The 12,790-nt window shown below is 43.6% G+C and overlaps 2 protein-coding genes across 9 annotated transcripts in view; one reads left to right on the top strand and one right to left on the bottom strand.

Annotated features, from left to right (window-relative positions):
- Window positions 1–1,237: 1,237 nt before the first annotated feature.
- Window positions 1,238–12,790, top strand: part of EXOSC3 (exosome component 3) — an 18,250-nt gene continuing 6,697 nt past the window's right edge. The window contains exons 1-4 of one of the 3 annotated variants that reach the window (XM_011939449.1): window positions 1,238–1,603; window positions 2,281–2,430; window positions 4,227–4,378; window positions 5,491–5,713. In XM_011939449.1, the coding sequence (XP_011794839.1) occupies window positions 1,280–1,603; window positions 2,281–2,430; window positions 4,227–4,378; window positions 5,491–5,692 (828 nt within the window). In that variant the 5' untranslated portion in view covers window positions 1,238–1,279 and the 3' untranslated portion in view covers window positions 5,693–5,713. Of the gene's footprint in view, window positions 1,604–2,280; window positions 2,431–4,226; window positions 4,379–5,490; window positions 5,936–12,790 lie in introns of those variants that run through there. The other 2 variants (XM_011939448.1, XM_011939450.1) reach the window with 2 other exon arrangements.
- TRMT10B (tRNA methyltransferase 10 homolog B (S. cerevisiae)) overlaps window positions 7,503–12,790 on the bottom strand; it is a 24,472-nt gene continuing 19,184 nt past the window's right edge. For 4 of the 6 annotated variants that reach the window (XM_011939457.1, XM_011939456.1, XM_011939452.1 and 1 more), the window contains 2 exons: window positions 10,127–10,250; window positions 7,503–8,845 (listed from right to left, as the gene is read on the bottom strand). In XM_011939457.1, coding sequence (XP_011794847.1) covers window positions 8,766–8,845; window positions 10,127–10,250 — 204 coding nt within the window. In that variant the 3' untranslated portion in view covers window positions 7,503–8,765. Of the gene's footprint in view, window positions 8,873–10,126; window positions 10,251–12,790 lie in introns of all 6 variants that reach the window. The other 2 variants (XM_011939455.1, XM_011939451.1) reach the window with 1 other exon arrangement.

The raw sequence follows: 12,790 nt of genomic DNA, 5'->3' as shown, positions 1-12,790 counted from the left end.
AGCATGTGAAATATGTATATTTGCAGGGGGAAAAAGTCTAGGGAGAAATACACACCAAAGGAATACATTCGTTCATTCATCAGGCATTACCTATTTCATGCCACACCTTGGGCTCTAAAGAATCAGAACCACCACGTAGCAAGGGAGAAAAACGGGCAAGAATAAAACATCGTTTATTTCCTTATTTTATTTTTCTCTGTGTTTTCTAAATGTGACTAGATCTCTAACAACTAAGAAGGTTTTATTTATTTTGAAAAAAAGGGCCGGGCGCGGTGGCTCAAGCCTGTAATCCCAGCACTTTGGGAGGCCGAGACGGGCGGATCACAAGGTCAGGAGATCGAGACCATCCTGGCTAACCTGGTGAAACCCCGTCTCTACTAAAAAATACAAAAAACTAGCTGGGCGAGGTGGCGGGCGCCTATAGTCCCAGCTACTCGGGAGGCTGAGGCAGGAGAATGGCGTGAACCCGGGAGGCGGAGCTTGCAGTGAGCTGAGATCCGGCCACAGCACTCCAGCCTGGGCAGCAGAGCGAGACTCTGTCTCAAAAAAAAGAAAAAAAGTACTTTCCCTGTTAAAAGATAAGCCACTCTTCTGAGGGCAGAGTCGGAAAGAAGGGTCCATAAGCCCACCTAGCGTCCGATTTCCTTTTTTCTTTCTTTTTTGTTTGTTTGTTTAACAGGGTCTCACTCTGTCGTCCATACTGGAGTGCAGTGGCGCCACCTCGGCTCACCGCAACCTCCGCCTCCTAGGTTCAAGTGATTCTCCTGCCTCAGCCTCCTGAGTAGCTGGGATTACAGGTGCATGCCATCACGCCCGGCTAATTTTTGTATTTTTAGTAGAGACAGGGTTTCACCATGGTGGCCAGGCTGGTCTTGAACTCCTGACCTCAAATGATCCACCCGCCTCGGCCTCCCAAACTGCTGGGATTACAGGCGTGAGCCACCGCGCCCGGCCCCAGCGTCCAGTTTTCAAAGGCCCTCTGCTCAGCTTCCAGAGATCCCAGGAAACTCTTAAGTGGGAGCATCTCGTATCCCCACGATGCGACCGGTCACAAAACACGCGACCCGAGACACTGAAAGTGGAGGCTTCTTGATGGATCAAGTTGCGCAGTTCTCATACCGACCCGCGGCCAGGCTGTAAGATAGGTGGTCGGCTACAGACACAATCACAGTCACCTTGGACCGCTACTGCCGGAAACGGAAAGTCCTCAAGGGCGGGTGTTGGAAGCAGAGCGGAAGCGGAAGGAGGGTACCGGAAACGGTGTTTGGTGGCGCCCGCGATGGCCGGACCTGTGTCTGTTGCGGCTGAATATCTCGCGGGCAGCAGGGCGCGCGCTGCACGCACAGTACTAGGTCAGGTGGTGCTCCCGGGTGAGGAGCTGCTCCTGCCGGAGCAGGAGGACGCGGAAGGCCCTGGCGGTGCCGGGGAGCGACCGTTGAGCCTGAATGCTGGAGCGCGCTCGCGGGTGCGCGTTGTATGCGGCCCGGGCTTGCGGCGCTGTGGGGACCGCCTGCTGGTCACCAAGTGCGGCCGCCTCCGTCACAAGGAGCCTGGCAGTGGCAGCGGCGGCGGTGTTTACTGGGTGGACTCGCAGCAGAAGCGGGTGAGCTAGGACTCTGGAGGGGTGGTGCGGCCGTGAGAGTGATAGCCCTGGTTTGAGAAGACCTCCCAAAAGAAGAAGGGATGGGATCCTGAGGCCCTCTGTTGTTCAGGCAAACCTAGAGCCACCGTAGTCTTGTGCCCACTTCTGCATGTCCTTTAGAGGGACCGTGAACAATAGGAACATAGCCTGAGAAGGGTGACCAGGAGGGAAAAACGTTTGGAGACCGTGAGTCATGATTATAGTCTTCAAAACCCCAAACGTCAGGGAGCAGCAGGCTTGCCCATTGAAGTCTCAGAGGGCAGGACCAGGCTCAATGAGTGGATGTCATAGGGAGTTAATTTCTCCTAGAAAGGTAAGAACTTCGTATAGAAAAAATTGTTTATGGAATGGGCTTCCTTGTTTTGTAAGGATTCCTTTGCCACTGAACTTATGCCACAAAGCTAGGGACTTACTGGTTGGGGTGCCGAAGAGATAATGGGGTTTGGACTCAATTAACAGACTACCAGAAGCTGCACACCTGACACTTTATGATTTTTTTTTTTTTTACCGAAAGTGGCATATGATCAGATTTCTTCCTCTTTAATGACAATAAAGTAACCACGAAGGACTTGCTGAAGGTATCTTCCAATGATATCTTGTCATTTATGGCTGTTTTCTCATTCTATTTCCTTTTGTAGTATGTTCCAGTGAAAGGAGACCATGTGATTGGCATAGTGACAGCTAAATCTGGAGATATATTCAAAGTTGATGTTGGAGGGAGTGAGCCAGCTTCTTTGTCTTACTTGTCATTTGAAGGTGCAACTAAAAGAAACAGACCAAATGTGCAGGTAATTATGGGAGCCTTTGGTTTCAAAGTAAGAAACATCCATTCCCTAGAACACTCAGATATCCAGAAGGCTACCTGAATTGTCTCCAAAGCATGACCTAGATCTTTCAGCATGTATATAATTGCCCCAGGCTCCAAGAGTTTCTTCAGATGCTGCAGGATCAGAGCCACAAATTTTTTTTTTTTTTTTAACATTTACAAGTTATTTTACATTGGCTACATTTGTTCTTGGGATGTTTCATTTCTACTGAGTTGAAAGGTTGTATCTGTCATCACCATTATTTGTTATGTCCATATCCTTGGGACAAGGATGTCAGCTGTAGGCTTAGAGGAGGGACAGGTGGTGCAAATTGACATGATCAGCTATCCATCCCTCCTGGCTGTAGGTCCTAGGAGCTGATAGAGGAGTAATACTGTTACCTTAGGTTTTCAGGTTGGGCTTTTCAGGTAGCATAGCCACACGCTTCTTGTCTATCCAGCCCGAAATTTAGTGATTTCTTTGCCTGTTCTCATTTACTTCTCATGCAAATTTATTTGCTTAATCCTATTTTATCCTATTTGAGTCTGTCTCTGATTTTTGGCATGTCCATCCCTTTATCTCCACTTTGCAAATTCAGGCTTTAGTTCCCTCTTGACTGGTCTCAGTCACTTCTTCATTAATCCTTGCCTCCACGCTTTTACCTCACCATCCAGGGTTTTGAGAGCTGACATCCTAACACGGTTACTTTCTCGAAAAGGAAAAACAAGATTCTCCAAAATCCACAGAATTCCTTGGCATTACACTCCAGGTGTCTTTCCTCATCCCTAATTATATCCTTCATACAGCCATACTCAAATCACACCAAACGCCATTAGACTCAATTTCCTGCCCTTATTCCTTTGCACATGCTGTTCCCTTTGTCTTGATTGCACTATCCCTTCACAGCCTGTGGAACACATTCTCATCCTTTGAGACCTAGGCTAAACAGGACCACCTCTGTAAAGCCATCCCCAGTTGTGACTTTTCTCATATTTTTGCTCTAGCACTTACTGGATTTAGCCTCGACTGAGGTTTGTTTATATGTACCTCCCCACTGCCCTCCAAGACCAAATGCTTCTGAAAAGCAGAGAATGTTTTGTTCCTCTCTAGTTTACATAATCACCAACAAACAGTGGGTACTTAATATGTTTTGTTGAGTGAACAGAATTGAGTTCACTCTCCATTTCCTCAGTTTCATCCCTTTGAAGTTTAGCTCTATGAGGTTTTTAAGTAAATGTTGCAGGGAGAAGTGTCAGTGAATTATTGTTTTGCTTTGCTTTGAATAATTTGCATGCCAGAGTTCCTCTCTCTGTAAATCTGTAATTCTCTAGGGTAGTGCCACCTAACATAACTTTCTACAGTGATGCTGTTTTGTATCTGCACTGATTAGTATGGTAGCCACTAGCTGTTGAGCACTTAAAATGTGGCTAATGCAACTCAGGAAATTAATTTTAAATATCTAATTTTAATTAATTTAAATGTAAGTTTAAACAATTGGCTACCTACCATATTGGACAGTGCAATCCTAGAGGTGTTCTCTGGCCTTGAGATGGCTCCTCGTCTGTGATTTCCTGGTTGGTGAAAGGGAATGATACATGTGTTCCTTTTTTTCCCCAAGACTCAACTTCAAAGTGACTGTGGGAATCCTGTAGTACAGTCAGTCCCTTAGCCACAGAACTGTAGGTGGCTGGCATTGATGCCTGTGAGAAAGAACCAATAGCAGCACCTGTAGAGTGGTTTGCTGAGAGGAAATGAACTGGTTTTTAATATCATTGTAGGTTGGAGATCTCATCTATGGCCAATTTGTGGTTGCTAATAAAGACATGGAACCAGAGATGGTCTGTATTGACAGCTGTGGACGAGCCAATGGAATGGGTGTCATTGGACAGGATGGTCTGCTTTTTAAAGTGACTCTGGGCTTAATTAGAAAGTAAGTCCTGATGTCTGCTGCCTTGCCTGCCTTCTTTTATAATTATACATTCTTGGAAAGTTGGTTAATCTCCAGGATTCAGATTATTTGTAACATTTAAATTTCTCCTCAAAGTTAAAAATCAATATCCATTGTAACACATTTGGAAACTTATGAATTTAATCCTATCTTCTTGGAAACATATCAAATTCAGATGTGTTTGGCTGTGTAGCTTCTGGTGGGCTAATACTTCATGCTTTAAGCTCTTACTCTGTATTCATGTCTTCCCTCCCAGGCCTGTTCCTTAGTTGACTCAGCCCAAATGTGAAAACTGGCCTTTCCCCTGTTCTGAGTCACTTGAATATAGATGCAGTCTGCAGTTGTACAGAATTATCAAATTTTTCTAATTATGGGGGTTACACGTAGCTTAGATCGTGATGTTCAAGGTTATGTAGCCATTCACAGAAGGCTTCTGACACTTGGTCCTGGTAAGTTTAATAGTTCCCACTGAGGCAGATTCTCTTTTGGTGGTTAGAAATTTACCTACCCAAAGCTATGCCATATTCAGGGGCTTTACTCCTAGAGCCCATGAAGTTCAGAGCTATCTTGTATGCCTCTCCTTGCTACATATCCTAAAGATCTGGAGAATTTAAGTTTGGACATCAGAGAAGCATGCTATTAACCAAGAAACATGTTATTAACCAAGCACCACCCTTATGGTTTGAAAGAGCCCATGTTCCTCTCCAAGTACTGAATTTAATGCAAGAGAATAATATGGTCAGGAAAGTAAGTTTAAAGTGTCTTTCAGCACTGTAGGTAACAAAAAAAGTTATGATTCTCAGTCTAGAATTAAAGTGCTCTAACAATCTAGTGGAATGACTTTTACATTTTTTGCAAAGTTGGTAACCTAGAGAGTTTGACTTCTTCGTAAGGGATAGCCCACCTCTGTGATCTCTGATATACCTTTGAACATTGTAAAGTTTCTTGGAAGGAGGCAGCAAATGTCATCATGTGCCTTGTTCTTGTTGAAAAACTATGGAGAACTGCTCAGAAAAGGAATCACATTCTAAAGGAGACTCCGGACACACTTTCGCCGCTTTATTAAATTTCATTTCCTTTTCTCTTCCCACTAGGCTATTAGCTCCAGACTGTGAAATCATACAGGAAGTGGGAAAACTCTATCCACTGGAGATAGTATTTGGAATGAATGGAAGAATATGGGTTAAGGCAAAAACCATCCAGCAGACTTTAATTTTGGCAAACATTTTAGAAGCTTGTGAACACATGACGTCAGATCAAAGAAAACAGATCTTCTCCAGATTGGCAGAAAGTTGATATAGGTGGACTTTTTTACAGGTCAGTTGATGCAAAAAACTATGGGTTTCCTGGGGAATACTTTTTTCAGGTGAACCTCTCCCCGTTTAAATACTCAGAAGATAAGGTGGGAATGTATGTATTATCAGAGTCCTAAAGTATTTTTATAAGTAAGTTACCGGTTTTCACCCACGCTTTAGAGAGAAAATCATTGCAAAATCATATTTTTTGTTTCTGTACAATAAAGTTTACTAAAAAACAGTATTATGGTTTATTTGGAGTTAACTCCCTTAGTATTGCTACAGCTTCCATAATTAACTGGAAGTCAGCAGTAAAATAATTTTCTGATTATAATAGTAAGCCAGCTTCACCAGAGGAAATGCAGACTACATGAAAAGTATAAAGCAGCAAAATGTCACCTGTAGTCCCATTATGCAGGGAGTGAGTATATAACAATGAAATACTGTGTGTTTTCCATTTACCAAGTGTTGTGTTTTGCATGGATTAACTCCTTTATTCTTACTAACTGCAGAAGACACTTATCCTCATAACTGAAACGGAGGCACAGAATTTAACTTGGCCTACATTCTCTGTATGTTCATCAAATTGAAATTATATTATAGCTTATATACTACTTTGTAATATACTTTTGTCTACTTCAAACAGCATGATACATTTCACAACTTCCATTAAAAATTCATTAGTCACATATTTCATGTTATAGGATATTTTTGATGTAGTATATTTGATATATTTTGATATAGTTTATTATTATATAAATAATGAGGATTTCTGAATCTGGCCAAGTCTTATTTTGCTAAAATCATTTCCTAGGAGCTAAGCATAGAAAACTCTTCTATGCTATTTAGTATATTAACCATAAACCTTTAAAGGTAAAAAGACTGCCGGGCGATCCACATCAGTGATTCTTGGTTTCTAGACCTCTTTGAGAATATGTGAGATACAGATCCCCTGAAGCCTATCCATAGAAAGTCCTTTTTGGATGAAAGAGATTATAGAACTCATTGTTTATATGTTGTAAAGACCAAGGAGTTTTATGTGTTCCTAATGACGTTTTCTGAGGACTGAGCAGTTTTTTTACTTCAATAGCTTTTAGGGCTACAAGTGGTTTTGGGTTACGTGGATGAATTGTATAGTGGTGAAGTCTGAGGTGTACCAGTCACCAAAGTACTATATATTGTACCCAATATGTCATTTTTTTTATCCTTCCCCTTTCCCCTTCTGGGTCTCCAGTGTCTTACACCACTCTGTGTGCTTACCTGTAGCTTAGCTCCCACTTACAAGTGAGAACATTTGGTATTTGGTTTTCCATTCTTGAGTTACTTCACTAAGAACAGCTTCTAATACTATCCAAGTTGCTGCAAAAGACACTTGGTTCTTTTTTATAGCTGAGTAATATTCCATAGGATATATATATACACACACACCACATTTTATCCATTCATTGGTTGATGGGTACTTAGGTTGGTCGCATATCTTTTATGATGAACTGTCTGGCCAGTTTTTAAATAAAGATACTGGTGTAATTTATTAGGTGATCACAGTTCCTTAGGAATTAAATTGTGAAGGAGAGGGGACAGAGCAGAGAAGTAATCTTTTGGTTCTTTTGAGTTATTGAATGCATTTCCTGAATTTGCTAGCTGCTTAACTAGCAAGTTACCTAACCCAAACTGTCAGAGTAACTGAAGCAAATATGTCCAACTGGGACATAAGGAACATGAGATTTGTGTAATAAGCAGGTTATCTAACATGCTTATGTGTCAAAATGTAACACTTTCTAGCCATTTTCAAGACAGACTTTTATCAATACTGTGTTTGCTTTACAATTTAATCTGTTACAAATATATATGAAGAATCTAGTTGGTACCAGGCTCAGAGAGGATAGAAAGATAGGTACACAGATCTGTCCTGTTAGGATCCTGCCATTAGGAAGAGAAGTCCTCCATGTACATAGTCCACAGGGTAAGAGCCACAGGAGGGAACAAAATGCTATGGGGACTCAGTAGGGATAGGTCAGAACAGGCTGGATCCTGCAAAGCTTATTACAGAGCTGGGAGACGATGAGCATGATCAGACAAGGCTGGAGAAAGTCATCCAATTTTATGATGCCAGTTTAGTGAATATTAAACTCTTGATATAACCATTTAAACAATTTCAAGAGGTCTCTCACAAATAGATACACAACAGTTCAATTAGCACATCCAAACCCATGTGGTTTTGAGGCTAATTCCTTGTTACATAAAATTTTTTTTCCTTCTTGAGACAGAGTCTTGCTCTGTCGCCCAGGCTGCAGTGCAGCGGCACGATCTCAGCTCACTGCAACCTCCACCTCGCAGGTTCAAGTGATTCTCCTGCCTCAGCCTCCCGAGTAGCTAAGACTACAGGCATGCGCTACCATGCCCAGCTAATTTTTGCATTTTTAGTAGAGACAGGGTAATTTCACCATATTGGCCAGGCTGGTCTGGAACTCCTGACCTTGTGATCTGCCCGCCTTAGCCTCCCAAAGTGCTGGGATTACAGGCATGAGCCACTGCGCTCACCACATTAACTTTTTATTACTTATCTGGGCACTTCCTGTGAGCCAGGCACTATGGGAAATTAAAAAACATTAAATGTGGTCCCGGACATTAGCTTACTGTGAAGCTCTGAGATGTCATGCAAAGGCAATTATGTGCCACTGCCACCCTCTGCCCTGCTCTTTGGTCAAAGTAACTCCAGCACCTCACTCCTGCAGCTGCAATTTTTTTTTTTTTTTTTTTTTGAAATGGAGTCTTGCTCTGTCACTCTTGTCACCCAGGCTGGAATGTAGTGGCGAAATCTCGGCTCACTACAACCTCCACCTCCCGAGTTCAAGTGATTCTCCCACTTCAGCCTCCCAAGTAGCTGGGACTACAGGTGCATGCCATCACACCTGGCTAATTTTTGTATTTCCAGTAGAGACAGGTTTCACCATGTTGGCCATGCTGGTCTTGAACTCCTGACCTCAGGTGATCTGCCCACCTCGGTCTACCAAAGTGTTGGCATTAAGGCGTGAGCCACCACGCCTGGCCACGCACCTGCAATCTTAGGCCCATCATTCCACTGAGTTCCGAAGAACATAGCCTTTTCCTGAAGTAACTCCTTTCTTCAATGCTTCAGGCCAGTTGCGAGTCTCTAAGTAAGTCGACAGGATATCAAACACTGTTAGAGAGTAAACAGAAAACACAGTGACCACACAGAGGAAAAAAAGGACGAGTAAATGAAATGAAAAGGATGTTCTGTAATATTTCATTGAACCTATTCTGCACCATATGTGGTACTAAGGTCCTGCGGGGAGAGGGGCAAGGATACAAGCTCTGCTTACTCTCAAGGACCACAACCTACTCTGAAAGATACAGGCCTGTAGGGAGTAACAGAAAGGAACACAGTAAAATGGGAACACAGAAGGGCCCTGCCATGGCCTGGGATGGGGAAGGAAGCCAAGATGTTCCTGAACTGAACCCTGAAGATCAAACAGGAATTCAATGGTCAGTGAGAGGTTAAAAGCAGGGCATTCTAGGTCAAGGGGACAATTTCTTTTCTTCGTCTCCTTCTCCTCCTCCTCATCCTCCTTCTTCTTCTTACTGTCTCTCTCTCTCCCTCCCACCCCTTCCCTCTCTCTCTCTCTTTCTTTTGTTGCTCAGGCTGGAGTGCAATGGCACGATCTCAGCTCACCACAACCTCTGCCTCCCAGGTTCAAGCACTTCTCCTGCCTCAGCCTCCCAAGTAGCTGGGATTACAGGCATGTGCCATTACATCTGGCTAATTCTGTATTTTTAGTAGAAACGGGGTTTCTCCACATTGATCAGGCTGGTCTCGACCTCCCAACCTCAGGTGATCCGCCTGCCTCAGCCTCCCAAAGTGCTGGGATTACAGGCATCAGCCACCGCACCCAGCTTTTTTTGTTTTTGTTTTTGTTTTTGAGACAGAGTATCACTCTGTCACCCAGGCTGGAGTGCAGTGGTGTTATCTCGGCTCACTGCAACCTCCACCTCCCAGGTTCAAGCAGTTCTCCTGCCTCAGCCTCCCAAGTAGCTGGGATTACAGGCGCGTGCCACCATGCCTGACTAATTTTTGTATTTTAGTAGAGATGGGATTTCACCATGTTGGCCAGGCTGGTTTCAAACTCCTAACCTCAGGTGATCCGCCCACCTCAGCCTCCCAAAGTGCTAGGATTAAAGGCGTGAGCCACTGCGCCTGGCCAAGAGGACAATTTCAACTGTCTTTAACATAGTTGGTGACAAGGAAGAAAACAAAGAATGCCTCTTGGTGGCCAGAATATGTGTCACGAAGTGCATGCAATAAAGTCCAAGCACATTAGTCACAGAGGAGACTGACTCAAAGGCCACTTAAACACAGTGCAAAGCAGCAGCACCAGAACTCACACATGCTGGATGGGGGCCGTGTAAGAAGTACCTTGATTGATGGCCAGGATCTCTGAATGATAGTTTTTCCCATTCTGGTTTCTGACCATGTGTTCCTGGATTGGCAAGCGTGCAGTCTTGACAGAGTACTCCCAGGCCTTTTGAAATGTCACCTTCTGTAAATACAGTTAAATCTTTTTCTTATAAAAATTATCCATGAGTATATTCTCAATGTAATACAGCTTTAAAAATAAGTACGCTATTGTGGAATGGAAGAAACTGCAGATAATGAGTTAACTGTCTCAAGAGCTTATGTGACAATATCTTACTTTTGGGGGGTCACTTACCCACAGTCCTCCACTCACTACCACTTAGAACCAAGAGGGAAATAAGCAAAAGAGGCACATCTGCAGCTGCAGTGGACATCAAAAGGCCCAAGACGTTGAATCAATCAGAGCCCATTCTGAGCCCTAACTCAGTAAGACCCAATTCTGGATGTCTGGAACTTCCAGCTCATTGCCAAAAGGCAGCATCAAGAGAAAAGGTAGACAAGATTCAAGACAGGTGCACCACTGCAACAAGTGGCATTAAGGTGTGAGAACAGACAGCCCAATTAAAAGAAAGGGGCCAGGTGCAGTGGCTCACACAAGACTTTGAGGCTAAGGCCAGAGGACTGCTTGAGCCCAGGAGTTCAAGACCAGCCTGGGCAACATAGGGAGACCCTGTCTCTACAAAAAAAAAAAAAAAAAAAAAAAATTAACAGGGTGTGCTGGTGTGTGCCTGTAGTCCCAGCTACTCTGGAGGCTGAAGTTGGACAATCACTTGAGCCTGGGACATGTCAAGGCTGCAATGAGCTGTGATTGCACCACTGCACTCCAGCCTGGGTGACAGAGGAGACCCTGTCTCAAAAGGAAGGGCTCTGAAAACTGCAAAAAGGAGTCACAACAAGTCCATCAACTTGAGGCCATTTAGTGGCGAAATACAGAAACTGATGTCCCTTTATAACATGTTCCTCAGTCATGAAGTCCCTCAGACTGAGTCTTGACTCAGTCAAATTACATTGCTGCCTTGTAAGAAGCACAGGAAAGATTTTCCACCTAAGATTTCAGGATTAAAGAGAAAGGTTCAGATTACTGGGATAATTAACATGCCAAGGTTTGGAAGCGGTCTCAATAGTGAACTATCTTGCTCTAACCACCCATCCAGTATCTGTCTATTCTCTATGACTTCTCCTCCAAGAGGCCATGTGGCCACTCAATGAACAGCTCTTGTGACAGGGAGTTCATGAAACCTGGGACAACCCACCCAACTTTGATAGTACCAGCTGATAAGAAATTCTTATTGATCTTGAGCCAAATTCTCTGTTTTCTCTGAGACTTCCACTCATTCATCCTAGGTCTATTCCCCCAAGGCCAGACTATGCAAGTAAGATGGCCATTCACAAACCTGAAGGCAGTGATCATGCCCCTAGGAATCCTCTGGTCTCCAGATTGTAGCCTCAGTTCTGTCAACTCTTCTTTGACTATGACTTAGTTTCAAGTCCCTTCATCATTCAGGGCAAGTTCTTCTGAACTTGTTCTAAGCTAGTCAATATTATTTTGTTTACAGTCTCATAACTGACTGGCCATTATGAGTGTGGTCTAACCAGGTGGAATAGAGTGAAGTGGACCTAATACCTTTTTGGTGCTGACACCTGCCTCTCACTCACATGAAACAAAATTTTAAGAGAGAACTTCCAAAAATGTTGTAAGAGATGCAACTCTGATAAGACAAGGACTTAACTGAAAGGATAAAACTCCTTTGCATATATGAGCTATGATACGTTTTATAAAAAGTCATTCCTTTATCATCACTTTGAACTAGAGTACAGAATTCAAAATTAGTAGGATATTTGGGTGTTGCCCTAGAAGAGCTTACAATTTAGTTTATGTTCTTTGCACAATGATTCATAATAAAATGAATCTCCTTGAAGAAATGTTGTTCTTAGCTTATTTCTATGAAGAAGCCAAACTCCAATAACAACCAAAAAGTTCTAAACATCTCACGAATCTTCCAGTTATTTTTCAGTTTACAGGTGGACAGATAACACAACATGTTAAAACTGCACATCCATAAGTCAGGCACTTCTCACTGACCCTCTGAACTTAGCTGCCTCAAAAAAGGGACTATTGGCCAGGCACCGTGGCTCGTGCCTGCAATCTCAGCACTTTGGGAGGTTGAGGCAGGTGGGTAACTTGAGTCCAGGAGTTTGACACCAGCATGGGCCATATGGTGAAACCCCAACTCAACAAAAAGTTAGCTGGGCTTGGTAGCACCCACCTGTGATCCCCGCTACTTGGGAAGCTGAGGTAGGGGGATCAAATGAGCCTGGGAGGTTGAGGCTGGAGTGAGCTGTGATTGTGCCACTGCACTCCAGCCTAGGCAGCAGAGCAAGGCCCTGTCTCAAAAAAGAAGGGGGGGCTGTCATCCTGCTGCAGGTAAGACTAATAAACTTTTAATTAATTATTATTATTATTTTTTAGAGACAGGGTCTCACTGTGTTGCATCACCCAGGCTGGAGTGCAGTAGTGTGACCACAGTTCTCTGCAGCCTCTAACTCCTGGGTTCAAGTAGTCCTCCAGCCCTCCAAAAATTTTTTTTTTTTTTTTTGAGACAGAGTCTTGCTTTGTCATTGGGCTGGAGTGCAGTGACGCAATTTTGGCTCACTGCAACCTCT

This window comes from Colobus angolensis, unplaced genomic scaffold (assembly GCF_000951035.1).
Source record: "Colobus angolensis palliatus isolate OR3802 unplaced genomic scaffold, Cang.pa_1.0 Scaffold181, whole genome shotgun sequence".
Taxonomy (NCBI): domain Eukaryota; kingdom Metazoa; phylum Chordata; class Mammalia; order Primates; family Cercopithecidae; genus Colobus; species Colobus angolensis.
Note: the sequence above shows the minus strand (reverse complement) of the source record. Positions and strands in the feature narration are given on the sequence as shown.